Source organism: Cyprinus carpio, chromosome B17 (genome assembly GCF_018340385.1).
Source record: "Cyprinus carpio isolate SPL01 chromosome B17, ASM1834038v1, whole genome shotgun sequence".
Classification (NCBI taxonomy): domain Eukaryota; kingdom Metazoa; phylum Chordata; class Actinopteri; order Cypriniformes; family Cyprinidae; genus Cyprinus; species Cyprinus carpio.
Genome location: NC_056613.1, coordinates 22,002,032 through 22,021,574, shown reverse-complemented (window position 1 = coordinate 22,021,574; position 19,543 = coordinate 22,002,032). Strand labels below are relative to the sequence as shown.

General features: G+C 34.8%; 2 protein-coding genes across 4 annotated transcripts in view; one reads left to right on the top strand and one right to left on the bottom strand.

Moving 5' to 3' along the window:
- Positions 1-1,743: 1,743 nt before the first annotated feature.
- LOC109081149 (rRNA-processing protein FCF1 homolog) lies at positions 1,744-16,635 on the bottom strand. The gene is made up of 9 exons (XM_042743120.1): positions 16,480-16,635; positions 16,321-16,388; positions 15,484-15,555; positions 12,432-12,580; positions 5,288-5,360; positions 3,750-3,837; positions 2,671-2,765; positions 1,977-2,021; positions 1,744-1,864 (listed from the first exon to the last, which is right to left on the bottom strand). Exons 1-9 carry the CDS (start codon positions 16,480-16,482, stop codon positions 1,744-1,746), a joined length of 714 nt encoding a protein of 237 aa, XP_042599054.1. The 5' UTR covers positions 16,483-16,635.
- The window catches only part of arel1 (apoptosis resistant E3 ubiquitin protein ligase 1), a 64,285-nt gene continuing 61,321 nt past the window's right edge, over positions 16,580-19,543 (top strand). For 2 of the 3 annotated variants that reach the window (XM_042742813.1, XM_042742811.1), the window contains exons 1-2: positions 16,580-16,668; positions 18,532-18,778. In XM_042742813.1, the coding sequence (XP_042598747.1) occupies positions 18,631-18,778 (148 nt within the window). In that variant the 5' untranslated portion in view covers positions 16,580-16,668; positions 18,532-18,630. The remainder of the gene's footprint in view (positions 16,669-18,531; positions 18,779-19,543) is intronic. The other variant, XM_042742812.1, reaches the window with a different exon arrangement.

The following is a 19,543-nucleotide window of genomic DNA, read 5'->3' as shown; positions in this document are numbered from 1 at the left end:
CCCTTAGCTAGTCACATCCAAAGTCGTATCTAGAGCCCTCACATTCTTACTGTTCTCAATTAAAGTTTGGATGCATGTCTCTAATTCTAAAATCTTCTCTGTCAGCCTAACTAATTCCCTGCATTTATCACATGTGAATCCCTCGTCGCCGACAGAGAGATAAACTATACATGTGGCAACAGGTAAAAAAAAAAATAACAAGAAAATATAACACACACCGATATATAAAAAATTCTTACCAGAGTTGTTTGATGAACTTGTGAAAAAAAAAACAGAGCGAGAGAGAAAAGAAACAGAGCGAGAGAGAGGAGATGAGAAAAGAAAACAGTGATAGGCACAAATGGAAACACCAATGACAAGCTAACAAATGCTAACATGCTGCAGGTGCGCTGCACTTGGGGATTTAGAATAAAAGTGAATGATCAAATTAATCAGATTAGATTGATAAATAATATCAGAAATATGGTGGGAATTGAGTTATATTTTATCACTTTAAACAAGAGAGAGTGATAGTAAGATAGAGATTCTACAGAAAAACAAAGCTAAACAAAACAGATCATTCCACCAGGAGGGAACAGTTAATGAAAAAGTCAGTGAAAGTGATTTTGTGCCTCTTTGGGATGGCACAATAAAAGTGACATTCACTTGCCGAACACAAGCTTCTAGAGGATATGTAAGTCTGAAGTAATTAATTAAGGTAAGGGGTGCAGAGCCAGTGGTGGTTTTGTAGGCAAAGATTAATGCCTTGAATTTTATGCTAGCAGCTATTGGTAGCCAGTGTAAACTGATATACAGAGGTGTGACGTGCATTCTTTTCGGCTCATTAAAGATTAATCTTGCAGCAGCATTTTGGATTAATTGTAAAGGTTTGATAGAACTGGCTGGAAGACCTGCCAAGAGAGCATTGCAAGAGCTTGAACAAGGAGTTGTAAAGCATGTTCCGAAAGAAAGGGCCTGATCTTCCTAATGTTGTATAAAGCAAATCTGCAGGACCGGGCAGTTTTAGCAATGTAGTCTGAGAAATTCAATGCCCAGTTAGTCCTATGCAAGTATTTATAACAATGGTCACTGATTTGTGATAATTTAATACATACTGCTTGGCGCACCTAAAGAAATGCAGTGCTTTTAAGGCATAAATCATTCCTTAGAACAGCAAAAGCAAGATAGTAAAGAAAAAAAAATATATATAGCCAGTACATTGTCCCAGTAGCCTATTTTACAATTAATTGCAATCAAGTCATCCTGTGTGTAGCACTGCAGAATGTAAATATGGTTTTAGCCACAAGAGGCCAATGATAATGAACTATAATAATTGACAAACAACATAATAATTTGACATAAACAAGGATACTGATAAATTTATTTATGGTGACTTTTATTTATGACAGCCTCCAAGCAAAAGGGATCCAACCAGATGTGTAAACAACTGACAGAGATGTCATTGTAAAGATGAAGACAAAAAAAAAAAAAAATCCTACCATTCTATGAACATAAAAGAGTGCCAGGGAGTGGCGTCAAGGAAAAGGTTCATTATTATTTAAAACTGCATTGGTGAGCTGTTAACATATTGTAATAGTTAAAGACTACTAGGCCAATTTAATATGTTTGATGAAACCAATATCACTGATGGGAGACACCACATAATTTAAATCAATAACACGTTAATATCAAGAAGAGGATGTCCTAGATCACTGAAGTTCCCCACAACATCCACTAGATTTGGACTAGTCATTTAGATTTGGGTTAGTCATTTTCATTGGTTGCAGATAATTTTCCTCCTTTATTTTCTCCACCTTTTAATTTCCTCTGATGTACTCTGAGCTGCTGGGGATCTGGGATGCCAAAAACTTTATTGTACCAAGTTCTGAACATAATTCACAGGTGAAATCTTTAATGTAGAAGGAGGGGGTTTATCCAACAAACAAATTCTTGAAAAAAAAAACAAACCAAAAAAAAAAAAAAAAAAAACAACCCACAACCCTCCATAATCAACAATGGCATCCACCCACTCAATGTTATACCTGAAAAAAAAAAGAAAAAAAAAGCAGTGCATGCAAGTTAGAAATTTTGTCTGACTTGAGATGGTGGCAATGCCATGTCACTGTAATGTATGCCATCAAAGTATTGTAAGAGTGATTTGAGAGCAGCTGGCTGGCTCAATCTGCGCAGCTTCTCCAGAGGGACCATGTGTTTCATGTTATTCTGACACCTTTATTTCCGATATTGCTCATAAATCTGTTTTTATAATAGAACTAACTAATTTCATGCATCCCTAATACAAAAATAAAATTAAAATAAAATGCAATTTTAATGTTATTTTAATAGTATCGGCCTATGTTAAACTTTATTCATCTACATACAGGTGATTTATTAAGCAGTATTTAAAATTTTAAACAAAAGGGTTTGTTGCAAGTTAAAAAAGTTTGAAACGTCTGTGTATTTAACAAATATTGCATCTAATCCACTCAGTCTATGAAAAAGTATGCAAACACTGCCAGATCATCATTATGGGAAGCATCTGACTTCAGTCAAATTTTGGAGTTTGCACATAACCTAGGCTTTCTCACTTACACTCACCACCTGATAAGGCAACCCCCCCCCCCCCCCCCCCCCCCAAGACCCACTCCTCAGCAACATTAAGATAAGACTTAGCAAAGAGAGCTTAAGTACCTGTGATTGGAGATGTACATTATTGGGACTCCTGGGATCTTTCGAATCCTCCTTTTTAGGTCCCTGTCCACCGTGGCCACAATGTAACATTTGTGCTAATGAAACAAATGGGAATGCTTTAGTCATAATGTAAAGGGTATCAGCTCTGAGATTGGAATTGTTTCATAGTCTCATTTATTTTATTGATTTGTGAATTTACTTCATTTTTACTCCTAATATACTGTATATTTGAGAATCTCATTTTATTCATTTGTTTGATTCCTTGCTTTTGTGAACCCTCCACATTTGCTGTGTCTTAACCCTCATAATCCCTGCATTCAAAATCTGCTTTTGCATTTCTTTGGACCTGGTGGAATGAAAGCTTATTAAACAGTCATATTTCTTAACTACAGCCATACTGTATCTAATCAGTAACTTCTAATTAATTGGTGAATATGCAATTATTTGAATGTTAGTGTTTTTACAACATTTTACACTCTGTTTTTATTCAATTGAACCATGAAAAAAAAAAGATCATAAATAGGTGTGCATATTCATGTTTATCAATAAAATTAAGTCCAAAAAGTGTGTGAGACATGGGAAAGAAGCTAATTTTTTTGAGAGAAATCACATTCCTGTAGCTTCTGTAGAGTAACGCCAAGTTCATGGGCTAAATTTCCAAGAAATGCATGAATTTATAAAATGTATACTTTTAGCAAATTAAAAAAAAAAAAATACTACAAAAAAAAAAAACATTTGGTTTTTGACCACTGAAAATGTATACAATTTAACAAATCCTTGGAGCAACACTAGGATTCTGTTATATCTCTGGAATCATATAGGGCCTTCAAATGGAGATACCAGAAAAAAAGATCTAAGAATCAAAATCTACAAGGATATTAAGATATCTTTAATACATTTTGGGGGAATAAAATATAATCAAAGTGATTTTACCCAATTTTTTTACCCACTGACAATTGGCATATAATGCAACCCAAATTAAAATAAAAAAAATCAGGGGGAAATTGTTACAAATAAGGATGCTGCCATCTTAGTAAAGCTAAACAATTATAACCCCACATACTACAAAGTTCTCATACCTGCGTTACTCTTTGCACCAAGCAGTCATCAGCATACGTTCCTTTGTGTGAGCAAGGTAATCGATCAAAGCGGGGATCTTTTGCAATCCTACAAATGAAGCTCAAATCAGCATAAAAACCAAGAAAGAAAGTGTAGCCACTTTTCAGACATAAAACCTGCTAAAACCACAGTGAAATTCCAATTTTAACTTATCTGGTAAATGCACCACATTCACATACACAACAACTTTCTATTTTTTTTATCTACACCGTTACCATTCCAGATGCAGACAACTTTTGATGAAATGACCAAAAATACACTCACTCAATTTTTTGGGATTTTGCATAGAACACTGCAGGAAAAGTGGGATGTCTGCCATTCATAAATCAGAACAGGAATGATGACAGATTGCTTCTATTGTACTCATTTGTAAGTCACTTAGGAAGAAAGTGTCATCTAAATGATTAAATGTAATGTAAATTCTGTTGAAACTGTAATGTTGTCAAATTGGACAAACTGTTCAAATGTCATTTACGGCAAATGACAGTGCTGTCCACAATGTTGTTAATCTAATGACCACTGCAGAGGCACACACTGCAACAAAGGTAGAACTGAAATAACTACTACTTAGGCCAGAAAATGCTGCAACTGATTTACCAGCATTTCAAAAACTCTAGATAGATAGAGCTCTAAATAGAAAAATGCCTTTTAATTAGATCATTGCGACAAGTTAAAGCATGAAATGACTAGGGCAAACAAAGCTAGTAATTTTCCCTATAATCAGAGAAATTTCTGCAAAATATTTATCATGCATATGCATTTATTTGTGCATTAAAATTATATCTTTTATATGTGCATATTTGTGTAATGTACATTGAGCTTACATACCATGTTAATGTATTTGCTCACTTTGTTCTGTGAAATAGTGAATGGCATGTTTGTCTGATGCTGGTCTGCTGTACTATGTTACACATTGCACTGTGTGTTGTTAGGATGGCGTTTTAGGGGATACATTTTTAGGATCAACTGCCTTAGAGCTTTAACAGTGCTCATCATAACCAAAATGATTATGATGGCCAATCAAATCAGAGTAGACAAGCTTTACTGTTCAGAGTAGCTGGGTGTGTCCCCCAGTGCTTTAGTTTTAACAGTGAAAGAGTGCAAAATGTAAGTAGCTAAATATTTAATATTTGCCAACTGTTTTATGAAAGAAATGTTAAACAACCGACAGTATTATGCATAAAAAAATGTGTTACATAGAAAATATAGGTGTGATTCATGTAATTCATAACTGAATGTGATTTAGAGTGAATATGTGCATATTTTAAAAAATAAAACTATTATTTGCAATTAGTTCAACTTGATTTTACAAAGATTTTACAAACAAAACTTATTTAACAACTTTTCATTATTTGCTTAATTTTTTTAGTTAAATAAATAAAAAAAGGATATTTAAATAAAAATGATTATTATTATGCCCCGTCCCCAAATAATGGTTTGGTCCACAGTGTTCAAGACACTGTTACTGTTACATGTATGTCATGTAAGTGTGCATTACCGCAAAGCCACTCGAAACTTCATCCCTAATTTCTCAAGTTCAGCCATCACACAGTCCGTTATGCAAGGAACACCTGAATGAAACAACAAAAAAAAAAAATTAGCTTAAAGGAATAGTTCACCCAAAAATGAAAATTCTGTCATCAATTACTCACCCTCATGTCATTTCAAACCCGTAAGACCTTCATTCATCTTCGGAACACAAATTAAGATATTTTTGATGGAATCTGAGAGCTGTCTGACCCTGCATAGACAGCAACGCAACTGAAATGTTCCCGAGTCCAGAAACGTAGCAAGGAGATCTGTAAAATAATCCATGAGACATCAGTGATTCATCCGCAATTATACAAAGATACGAGAATACTTTCTGTGCGCAAAAGAAAACAAAACAAATGTATTCAAAAATTTGTCTCCTTCGCATCACCCTGTTGCCATTCTGGAGAATATCCGCTGGACGTATGCTGACGTATGTGTCACACCGATACACTGTTTCTGTTCAGATCAAATCACAATAACATAGGAAACAGTTCTGGCATGACGCAGCTGACACAGAACAGCATACGTTCAGCGGATATGCTCCAAAATGGCACCAGGGTGATGCAGAGAGGAAAAATTGTTGAATAAAGTTGTTATTTTGCACACAAAAAGTATTCTCATAGCTTTGTATAATTGTGGATGAACCACTGATGTCACATGGATTATTTTACAGATCTCCTTGCTACGTTTCTGGACCTGGGAACATTTCAGTTGCGTTGCTGTCTATGCAGGGTCAGTCAGCTCTCAGATTCCATCAAAAATATCTTAATTTGTGTTCCGAAGTTGAACGAAGGTCTTATGGGTTTAAAAAAACAGTGAGTAATTAATGACAGAATTTTCATTTTTGGGTGAACTAACCCTTTAATTATTAGCTTGAAAACTACAAATGTACACTCGATTTTTATTTTTATTTTTTTTAACAGGAGTTTCTTATGCTCATCTAGGCTGCATTTATTTGATCAGAAATACAGGAAAAAATTTAAAGGGGTCCCATTATGCTTTTTCACATTTTCAACTTTAGTTCTGCAAAATGACAAAACTCAAAGTCCACTTCAAAAAGAGATATTTTATTTAACAGAAATCACTTTTCAAAAACTACAATGAACGACTCGTTTGTACTACAATGTATATTTTCCGGGATTTGTGATATCACAAACACCAACGAATGGGATGAGACCTGGTTTAGTGTTATCACTTTGTCGGAGACATGCTAGCTTTCCCAAGTTGGACAAACTTAGAGTGGTTACAATCATCCAGGTTTAAATTGCGTTCAAATTGATTTGATTTTGACGCAATATTTACACTGAAGCTGGCAGCCGGCTATGGTAAGGGACATGACATTTCCTGACCAGGCGCCGAGTACTGCCAATCACAACAATTTCTCATACAACACTGTGTATTCAACCTTTATAACAATTTTAGTGTTATTTTTTGCACAATCTCTCTTTAATTTTGCATGCTTGTTTACAATGAAATTATGCATTTTCACACAGTTTGAGAAGTTGTGGGCTTTCTTTTAGGATTTATAGGCCTTTGGGTACACTATGTAAAGAACATATTACAAAATGACCGGTTTAAAGTTGTCCAAATGCAAAGTTTTTTTTTTTTTTTTTTTTTTGATAATTATTGGTCTAGAAAGTCTAGAGAATAGTACTGCACTGGATTTATTGATTTTAAGTTAAAAACCTAGAACTAGTTCACAAAAGTTTTTTTTTTATTAATCTCAAATACTTGAACAGTTTGATTGACAGCAGTGATCCTAGAGGCAAAGCTGCTCAGAATGAGGGGCTCTATCATATGATATGAAGATCTAGTGTTTGTGTGAATATCAGTGCTCTCAAACGATTAATCACAATTAATCGCATCCAAAGTAAAAGTTTTTGTTTACCTAACATATATGAGTGTATTGTTTATATTTATTATGTATATATAAATACACACACATAAATATAAGAAAAAAGTGTTATGTTTATACAATAAAAATATTTATACATGATATAAATATAAACATGTAAATATAGGTAAATATTTTCAAAATATACATTGTATGTGTGTATTCATATATATATATATATATATATAATAAATATACACAGTACACACGCATATATTACGCTAACAAAAACTTTTATTTTGGATGCGATTAATCACGATTAATCGTTTGACAGAACTAGTGAATATATTAACTTTTTTGCAATTTGAAGTAGTTTACCATAGAAATATTGTGTTTTTAAGCTTTTTTAATTGTTATAGTGTATAGCGTAACGTTTTGAGTTTTCGTTTACGTTTTATAGGCTTTTGGGTATATTTGGCCATGCCCCCTTTCTAAATAACCCCATTATAGCTCACCAAAGGACAAAATAAAAATTTTTTTTTTTTTGATAACTATTGATCTAGAGAGTCCAGAGAATTGCACTGCAGTGGTTTGATCAGAACTGAGTGAAAAACCTAGGACTAGTTCGCAAAAGTAGGTTTTTAATAATGGTGCTCCGATCAGGATTTTTGAGGCCAATCACCGATCACAGAAACCAGTATCTGCCGATACGATCACCGATATCGATCTTTTTAAAGCCTTCTTTTTATCATGTAGAATTATTTATAGTAAGACTCCAACCAGGAATTTTAGACATTTAATTAGGGTCTGAAAATATATATTTATCTCACCTAAATGTTTGATCATGCATTGCATTTTTGTTTTTACAATTGTGCAATTGTTGCACAATAGCTTACACATACCGCAAGCCTGATTTTGTGAGCTACATGTAAGGCGGCCTCTTACACTGGGTTCACGCATATTCCATTTACAGTGCGCATGCAGCCCATGTGTGGTACGTAAGCGGTGCAGAAGCTGCAGGTGCTCACTGTGCTGTTAATTTACAGCTCCAGCGCGGATGAATCTAATATTTCCACTATAACACCCTCTTTACAACTTTCAGCAAAGTCTTAAAAAGCGCTCAAAAAACCGGGCCGGGCGGGGCTTATAGCCTCGGGCCAGTAGCACGAGGCAAAAATAGCACTGCGTTTCCACCGTCGGGCCTGAAGCGCCGCTGCACTTCACTAAAACCCGCCCTTTACACGCCTCTCAGGAACAACGTCATGCAATCCAATCATTTCACCAACAAAGAGAAGTTATCAGAAAACGAATAAGAAATAAATCAGTGGAACATGCGTGATCACAAAACGAACACGATAACAGCGGCCTTTTGTTTGCATGCTTTGTTAAATATTTTAATTCAAAAGCATCAACGTTTTACTATGAGTGATACATTGAGCATAATGAATTAATTTATCAGGCTTGAAAATTTGTCACAGAAATAAATGTATTTCTATTTTATTTATTTATTTTTAATGCTGAAGCGTTATGAAAATAGCCTGCTTATTCAGTCGAGACTGTTTCTGTTTATTTGTAGTCACATACATCACATTAAGAATGAATTATAATTTCTCTATTTTTATAAAAGCTCCCAAACAAAAACCATTATTATATTTTTATGACATAGGCTACGTGGAGCTAAACTCTCGAGACGAGACTAAAATATGTTACTACACGATTGTGATAGAGAATAAGAAGCTGATGTCTGATTTCTTCAAACGGTCACATTTACCATGTTTACTATGGTAACGTTAATACCGAGCGTCCATATTCTTTTGCATCGCTTATAAATATTTCTGCCTTTTATGGTGATTATAATCCACATTGGATCGGATCGAGTTATTTCAAACACTCACTGCTGACTGAAAGTGAGTTTTGAGCTCAACTTATTTTAAAAAGTTTTTAATATTGGTGTTATAGCTGTTAGCTTTCTGAAATGATCCGCAGCTCTGACGCTCTGCAGACGTGGAGAAAATCCGCCTTTGTTCATAACCACTCCTCTAGCCCCAGCTGGCCCGCTTTGGCATAAGGTTTATGTCGGGCCAAAAAACCCTGGCCGTTGGCCCCGAGGAACCCCCGACGAGGCACGATCAAGCCCCGGAAGTGACAGTGGAAACGCGACTGGCCCTGGCACGCACTAGCATGCCCGGTTTTGGCCGCCCACACCTCATTGACAGTGAAACGCGGCTAATGTGTGGCAGTCAGTCACCACACACAATTCAATACACTATTTAGCAATCACATATTAAAACATTATCAAAATAAAAATATTAACAAAATAATAACATCCAAACAATATCTTCACACGAACAAGTAACAAGTCTGCCACGTTTGTTCTGACCAACTGAGGAAAAAAGCATTACAATAAATCGCGCTACCAATGGTGATTTAATCTAACAATCGATTAGCTCATATCACATCAAACTGTGCAAATTATTATACTTTATTCTCAGATTATTTTGTTAACAACATCAGCATTGCGTGACTATGAGTATAGTGTGTATTAGCGTGATTAGATTTCAATTTCTGCACAGTCTAATCTCTAATTGTCATACCATTCAAATTTCATACCAAGAAATTCTTTTAACCCAAAAAGCAAACTATGCTCCCTTTGAACTGTTCAGTAAAATCCTGGTTCATCCCAGTTAATTTACCTTAAGTGATCTGCTCTGATTTGTTTAGTGAGAATGTGCACTGATAGGGAAACTGTGCTACATTTTGTGAACTACCATGTGAATAAAAAAATAGAAATCTCTTAAATTTTCTGTTAAATAAAAAACAAAACAAAACAGGAACCCTCCATTTTCAGCCCTATATCCACAGGATTATGTTGTAAACTCCGTATTAAATACAGCATCATTTTTGTTCAATGTTGCTGCATTGGAATCACTACAGTGATCAATATATCCCATATATGAAAGTCACATGACATGTAGGCAAGTATGGTGTCTGTTACTCAGAATTTGTGCTGTGCATTTATCCCATTCAAGTGCATGCACACACATACCCTAAACACACACCTGGAGCAGTGGGCAGCCATTTTTGCTGCAGTGCCCAGAGAGCAGTTCGGGGTTCCGTGCCTTGCTCAAGGGTACCTCAGTCATGTTACTGAGGGTGGAAGAGAGTGCTATACATTTACTAACCCCCATCTACAATAGGTGTCGACCGATTATCGGCGCCGATATTAAGCATTTTTATTGTTATCGGCATCGGCCATTTTCAAAACCGATTTGCCGATAAAAACATTTTATTTTGAAATGCGCGATCTGGCAATGATCCAGCCACCTCAGTCAGAGCGCACCACTCTGTGGCCTAGACTAAGCCCCGCCCATCGTCCGTCTGATTTGTTGGGAGTCACGAGCCTGGCCAATCAATACGCCTGGCGCGGGTGGAAAATGTTCCGCTCTCACACCGAAAGCACAGGACCTGCTTCAGTGATCATCATCACACATCAATAAGTTATCTCTCGAAGGTAAGAATGCAGTAAACGTTCCTGAAGTTACAATAAATCACTACATTGAAGTTGCAAAACACCTAAATATAATCGATTTATGATGACAAGCCCCGTTCAGTTATACTGTGAATTCCCGGTCAATGTCCGTCATTGCAGTGATATGCTTTAACGGATCATCACATCAATGCTGAGATAGTGAAACTAAAACCTACTTCTCTCACCATTCGGCCAACTTAACGTTATATTGTGAATAGATTATCAACACGAATGAAATCACTCACGTCTGCTGCGTTTTTTTTTTTTGTGTGTTCACATAGCTTCACTGAACAGCGTCCGTTCCGTTAGGGCTCTTAGTCAAAAAAAAATTCGCATATTTGGAGAAATATTGCTTTATTCTAACATGATTGCAAAATAATTTATCATACAGATTCAAAATTACCATTATGCAATTTTGAAGAGCTGAAACACTGAAGCGACGCGAGCTCCCTATTCCTGATTTAGTTATCTCCGCGGCCGCGCTCTCTCATTTGACTAATAACCAGGGTGCGATTTGCCGGGGGGGGATTTCCCCCTTCTGGTCTATGCATCCCTGCCTCTGCTGAATAATGCAAACATCATGCAAACCCGCTCTGACGTCCAGATCTGAATCAAATGATTCGCGATACGCGATCCGATTGAAGCGCATCGAAACAGTGAATCATTTTGCGACGCAATGGTTTAACTGATTCGGAGTTTCAAAAAGCTCCGTTGTGTTCTTTGCTCGCTTTCTCGATGTAATTTGTTGTTTTGAATAACCGTGGACATTAAATCATTACAATTAATAGGCCTAACGTAGGCTTACAATGTTTTTATTAAACTGAGATCACACTAAATACAATTTCCGTCGTATTAAAAACATTTCATAAAATTTTTCAAAAGCACCCCCCCTCTGCCCCCCCCCCCCCTGTTTATTTCACAAATTGCACCGTGCTAATAACCCTATGCTAATATTGTAAATTGTCAATAATCTCACATTGCACGTTTCTGGATGACGCTGTCCTGTATACTTCCTAGTTTGTATCGCCGTGATAAACAGTCAAACAAACATTTTACACATCAAAAATAAAAATAAAACACTATTACAATATGGGTTGTGTGTGATTTTAATGCAATTCTGGGTTGCAAATAAAATGCTAAATATAACACACACACACATACATTATATATATATATATATATATATATATATATATATATATATATATATATATATATATATATATATATATATAGAGAGAGAGAGAGAGAGAGAGAGAGAGAGATTACATTTATTTTCCATTATTTGTTCATTTGATGCTGTTTAAATTTGCTTTAAGTTTTACTTAGTTTACAGAATGCTGCTGATGGATGCTCCCAGCACTTTTTATGTTTGTTGTTATTATTAATATTGTTATTATGAACAGTTCTCAGAATTAAAGATGTGTTAAAATAATTTAAAGAGAGTCTTTGTCAGAGGCCTTTTTATTCTTAATTTTGACATTAATTTTCATTTTTACACTAGACACATATCGGTTCAAAATATCGGTTATCGGTCTCCTTGATCTGTAATAATCGGTATCGGCCCTGAAAAATGCATATCGGTCGATCCCTAATCTACAATCCCTCCCAGAATTATAGACTCGAATCCGTGGCCTTTCGGTTACAAGTCCGACTTTTTAACCATTAGGCCACAACTGCCCCATAACACCCATCGTCTTTAACATCAGCATTGATGAAAGTAACTCTGAGAATGTGGAGACTTACATTTAGCATAGAGGCAGTCCATCATTGACTGGACAACATCTAATTTGGCCTTAATAGAAAAGTTGATAAAGTTGGTATCAACAAGGATGTAATATGGAGGTCCAAGCTGGGTGTTGTATTGAAAGAACATACAAGATGGGTGCTTCGCTCTGTAAGAAAGATAGGTTGAGGCATAAATTGTTATATATAATTAATGCAAACACATGCATACAATGACTCAAAAATATTACTCAACATATTACTAGTGCTGTCAAACAACCAAAATAAAAATAATCACATACAAAATATATGTGTGTGTACTGTGTATATTTATTATTAAATATATATATATATATATATATATATATATATATATGTATGTATGTATATATATACACACACACAAAGGTTATATTTAGAAAATATTTACATGTATTTACAATCATATATTTATATTGTTTATAAATCTATTTAATAAATAAACATTTATTTTTCTGAAATATATACATGCTTGTGTGTATTTATTAGTGCTGGGCAACGATTAAACCTTTTTTTTATTGCGATTAAATCGCATGATTTTTCTGCGATTAAATCGCATTGTTATGCACAAAATTTGAATTCAAAAGTTGTGCATTGTGCACTTTTTTCATTTAAAAGTACTGCTATATGAACAAAAGTGCAATAACATTTGGTTTGCAAACACTTTAAACAAATAAGGTGCTTTTTTACAGCAGTATTCTTTTTAAATAGTTCTAAAATATTTCTTATAAATCTCAACTTAAACATTAGTGTAATCAAATTAATTATAAAACCAAAGCTATCTGCTTTTCATTGAGCATTAACGTTTTTTAGAAAATATTTTATAGTTTGTTATAGAAAAACAAGTTATGCTCAGAGACCAGAGCCTCGATCATAACATTATAATTCCAAGTACAGACCTGCACTATCGAGGGAACTGCGGGACCCAACGCAAAAAGGTGCAGCGAGGGACAACACTTGATGGGCGAGTGCAGGTGTGGGCGGGTAGACTTGTGTGTGTGGTGATGCAGGAGAATAAGGGTGTACTCACACTAGGCAGTCCATTGTACACTTGTTTCATCAAGTTTTTGTTCAACAAGCTGTTGTTGGTCCCATTTTATTACTGACTGTTCTGTTATTATTAATAATGTTTGAACTTTATAAGTTTGGTAGTATTTGCTGTGGTATCAAAGTACTTTGTAAAGAAGTAATATGTAAATAGAACACAAAGTTACATTTTTGCATAATAAGAATTGATCTGTGAGTTTTATGATTCATTGAGCCCCTTATTCAAATACACACAGAGAGAGAGAGAGAGAGAGCGAGAGAGAGAGAGAGAGAATTCAGTTTTGAATTTGAAGAGTTTGGAATGTTGTGAAGGTGAGTAAATGATGACAGAATTATCATTGTGGGGTGAACTACTACTTTAGAATATTTATATGATGAACCATTAATGGTAAATTTGACAAGTATGGATTTAAGAAAAAAAAAAAGTTTCTGCAAATATCTTGTTTTATGAAAAATGTGCGTCATGACTAATTTGAAGTCGATCCAAAAAGAGTAAGGACATTACAAGAACAGGTGTTCCAATTGAAAATTAGGAAAAAGTACATTTATCATAAATTTTTGGATGTAACCATTACTAGACAGTAGTGTTGTCATGGTACCAGAATTTCAGTAGATGAAACTAATACAGTAAATTTCGGTACTATAGGAAAACTATTTTGACTATTTTACATTAATTTTTTATTTTAAACATTTTTAAATAAAAAAATAAATATTTTAATTGCTTGATAAAAAAATCTCTCTCTCTCTCCCTCTCTCTCTCTATATATATGTACTAAACAGTAAGTAAACAATATGTTAAAACATTTAGTATGGAGCCTCAAATTACTGTTCAATTATGTAAATATTGCATTAAAAAGATCAACACATAATGCACAATTCTATTTTGATAGATATTTGTCCTTCACTCTCGAAATTTTGCAGTGTGTAAATCGCAGCATAAAAAATAATATTTTTTAGTCAAATTATGAACGGGTTAGCCTACATAGAAAATACAAGCAAAGAGCACTCCCTTTATAATCAATGAAGCTAATGTCCCTTCAATGCACCTGCTATAGACTTTCCCCCTTTTTCAATGGCACTTGTTTCTGAAGTTTTTTCTTTTTTAACTCTTTAAGCCATGAACCAAGCCAAACAGCCTCAAGGTGAACCACAACATCACAAACTTTTATTTGAAGCAAAAAAGTATATGAAATACTCTCATCAAGCATTGTGAATGACAATCTTAAATTAAAAACAAATTATTATAAAATTATTTAGAGCTCATTTGGCGCTCTTTGTACGCTGTGACTTGAAACTGAAATTTCTGATGCTCTTTACAAAGCGCTCACACAAATACAGTAAAGATTAAAAGCTTCTGCTTATTAGCAGGTACTGGATTGATCCTCTACTCTCAATTACAGGTTTTGCAGAAAGACTGGTATGGTTAAATTTTTAAAATCGAAGTATTGACTTGGTACTGAAGTATGGGTACTTTTGGCAAAGCTACTGGACAGTATATAAAAAATTATTTTAAAGTTTAATTTTATTTGATTTTAAATAATACTTGTATGGTACAGCTAAACACTCTGTCACTTTAAATTAAGTTTAAACTATTTTGTTTTACATGTGGAGATGGAATTTACCATGACATCAGTATGCTCAAAATGCTTTATAAAATGGAATGTGGAGAGAGCTACTTAGAGCTTTGAAGTTCTGTATGGCTGTATTATTTTTGTTAATACGTTAAGTTCTGATTAAGGTTTATTTGCCTCTGGGAATCATTGATTAACTTTTTAAAGTCCCATATCCAAACTTTTCACTAAAAGCTATTATTTTTTGGGGAGAAAATATTAGGATAGATATAATCAAACTGTATACTGTGAGTCAATGTTGATATATCATGCCATTCAAATAAGCATATTGCAATTTCTGCAAAATAATAAATCAGCATGCATCAATAGATGCAAAGTAACACAAACACAATCAGAAATATAGAATTCAAACTTACACTTCTTGTTCTTTAATGACTGAGGGATCTTCTTTCTTCTTCTTTTGTGTTTTTGCCCTGTCCTGTTCTTTTCTGGACAAAAAAAAAAAAAAAAATTGAAAAAATTGAAAAAAGCAAGGTTATGAGATGCTACTTTTTAAAGTAGCAAATTGAGTTCTTTTCACTGCTTATTGTGCTAGAATGCTTAAAAGCAAATGAAAAATCTAAACAAAATGTCTACTTTTTTTTTTTTTTTTTTTGTGTATAGCATTATATCGCCCATCCAAACTTATTTGTGTATGGAGTCTTGCAGTGTTTCTTATGATGACCTGAAAACCCTGACCTCCAGGATGGTGGTGATCAACAAGAGAACCACACAAAGAACCTCTGTCAGTAACGTCACTTAGTAGTGAAAAACACGCTTGTATGATAAAAGATGCGTTTAAACATAGCATTAATTTGGGCATCAATTGCCATGTCAGGTGCTAACAGAGTGATTGTACTGTTTAATGCATACTGTTTAATACAAGTACCCCCCCCCCCCAAATCTTAAACCAAACTTTTGTTAGTAGTGGTCTCTATAAAAGTTTTAAGCAAAAAAATAAAATAAAAAAAAAGATTAAACACACTTTTCAACATTGATATTAAAAGGATAGTTTCTTGAACACCAACTCAACCAAATCAAAACAACCTAAATTTTGACCGATAACGTTAGTGTACTTTGTAACGGTTTCCCATTTCATTAGATTCTCTCTGTGACACGCAACCAATATTATCAACTTATGAGAACCATTTTAATCCATGTGTTGCTTAAAATATAATATAATATAACATGATAAAACAAATGATGATACTTACATCCTCTGATCCTTTAAACTGATCATTCTTTTCATGGTGGCATATTTTTTCTGTTTCTTCTGTTTTCCCTAAATCACAAAAAGACAAGTTGTCATTCAACCAAAGAAGAAATAAAGCCATTGTGCACATTGTTAAGCATTATTGAAATAAATACTTTACCATGACGGCTGAAAATGGTAGAGATTGGCACTATAGCCCTCGTGTGTGGTTGCACTTTGCGACAAAGCGTCCTTTGACGTCAACATTATGCGACACATTCCTTATTTTACTTTAGCCGTCATTTCCTGCGTCATCTATGCTAGCGCTAGACCCTGCGGTCTTTCCGGTTCTCAATAGACATCCATCAAGGTAAATATCTAGAAGACGATACTGCAGATGTTGTCTAAATCTGAATACTACAGTGTCGTACAATACTTTTTAGGCGTATTGATTACTTTAACTGCATTGTGGGTATTTCAGTACTGAGTATTGTTTTTTTTATGACATTATGTGATTATTCTGCGTTGCATATGTTCTGTTTATGCCACTGTGATTCAGAGGTCAAGATATGTAGGTTTGGATTGTTATTTAGGCAATATATGCTAACATTTTTCGGGGACTTTGTCTTTGTATATTTTGCTTCACTAGTATACACCGATGTAATAGATTTAATATTAAAGTCAGTACTGATAACAGGAATTGAATGTTTAAAGATCTAATCGATATAATGGAAGAACTGCAGTAATTATTTAGCAGAGGTCTGTCACCCGGTGAAACTAAGATTGCATATATATATATATATATATATATATATATATATATATATATATATATATATATATATATATATATATATATATATACACACACACATACACACGCATATACATCAGTCTGTTCTTGATACCCTGTAATGACAAAGCAAAAACCAATCAATGAGACAAAGCAGATTTGTGGTAACCTTGTAAATTGTAAAAAAAAAAAAATTAAAAAAAAATGAAAATGCATACCAGAGCAAAAACCAAGCCATGTTGTCAAAGGAACAGACACCGGTTTGTTTCAAGGCACAACTCTTGAGAAGGCTATAAAACATTTTTTACTGCATTGGAAGCTGCCCAGGAGCATAGTGATCTCTATAATTCTGACATGGAAGAAGCAGAATTGTTCAAAAAGCAGGCCAATCAGGGTAGATGTGACCAAAAACCTGACATTCACTGGCTGAGTTCCAGAGATCATGTGTGTGAGAAACTTGCAGAAGGACAACAATCACTGCAACACTCCACCAATCTGTGCTTTATGTCAGAGTGGCCAGATGGAAACTTGGAATTTGCCAAAAAAAAAAAAAAAACGGCTGTGAGAAAAATAATTTTTGGAGTCGTGACATTTGCCAAGTACGATAACCTATACTAGGAATTGGTGCTCTGCATTTAACCCATCCAAGTGCACACTCACAGCAGTGAGAAGTGAACACACCGTGAACACACACCCGGAGCAGTGGGCAGGTATATCCAGCGCCCGGGGAGCAACTGGGGGTTCAGTGCCTTGCTCAAGGGTACTTCAGCCATGGGTATTGAGGGTGGAAGAGAGCGCTGTTCTTCACATTCACCCACCTACAACTCCTGCCAGCACCGAGACTTGAACCTGCGACCTTCTGGTTACAAGTCCAATTCTCTAACCAATAGGCCTCATTATCTCATTGTTGTAGGTACTATCATGCTGCATTTCAATTATGTTGTTACAAAACATTGTTTTAATTAAAGTTTTGTAACAACATACGGATGAATAAATGATGACTTAATGTTCATGTTTTGGTGAAGGATTTCTCTGTATTTTGCTACATTCAGCTTTCCTTCTACACTGACCAGTTCCTGCCTCTGAATTTTTTTTTTTATATGCTGGAGGTCATTGAGCTCTAATATTGTTTGGTTCTCAACATTCACAAAAATATTTTTTGTGTTCTACAGAAAATCCCCAAATTCGAGATGTACAAAGCTGTCATCATACACTTGACCTGAGGCTTTAATTGCCGCTCAAAAATGAAAATGGCCATTTACTCTTCCTTAAGTTGTTCCAAATCTGTATTAGTTTCTTTCTTCAGTTGAACACAAAATAAGATATTTTGAAGCATATTGGACATGACCGTTGTTGCTTGTGTCACATTACAAGCTAGAGGCTGTCTACAATAGACACTCGACAAAGTCTAAATTATATGTATGCTGTCCTTTTCCCCAGCAGGAGAAAACATGGGAGAAGTACTCGGGACCAGATAAGACAGAAAGCAAGTCAGACCCTGAGCTCACAGAGGTCTGAGTGGAGTCTAAACATGGTCTAATGGACCGACTGTTTTTGCTGACCTTCGTCTTCTGTTCAGTCTCATGGATTTTCTTCTGGGAGGTGCGCTGGAAGAAAGGCAAGGAAAGTCAGATTGAAGAATGGCTCCAGAGACACAGCCTGCCCGAATACAAGTATTTGTTTGAAGGTTAGTTCAACACTTTAAAAACAAACACTTTTAGTTTATAGATTTGCCTCACCAGGATTGTTTATAATATTAGAAGTATTAGTTTAGAGCTGTGTTTTTCAACCTGTGGGCCGCAACAGTATTGCAGGGGGGCCTTCAATTTTTTTTTTTTTTATAGAAATAATAAAATTTTACTATATGTAAAAATGTATAGTCATAATTAAATATCACAATCATTACTATGCATTCACTATTCACAATTTTCGAAAAAGTCAGCTAATTATCCTCTTAGCTGACTCTTGTGAGAGGGGATTTTTTAATTTGAGGGGTGGAGGGAGGCCTTTTTTAGACATTTTTAAATAATATATATCTCTGCGCCGCTTTGCTAATGTGCCTAGTATATTTCTGATGGATGCCGTGTCCAAGCCACACAGAAAATAGAAAATAAAAGTCAAAATCATGTTGATTTCAAAATGCTGAATTGGGTCAGTCACACTGGTGCTCTTAAATATTTTTTCATAATCGCAGGCAGTAGATTTCAGTCACAAATGCAGCTGAAATGGTTGCACTGGAGAGCCCTGCAACTATGTGACCTGTCCTAATATAATACATAAAATGTATGTTACATCATAAAAAAAAAAAAAAACACAAGTGTTGCAATTCATCACATAAACAAGCATGTAACTTGCAAAGGGTTATGTTGCATACATGGCACATAAAATCCAACTTTTAACAAAATGATTTTAGACAAACCTTTTTATTTGCCCAAAATGACAGACTGCCGAT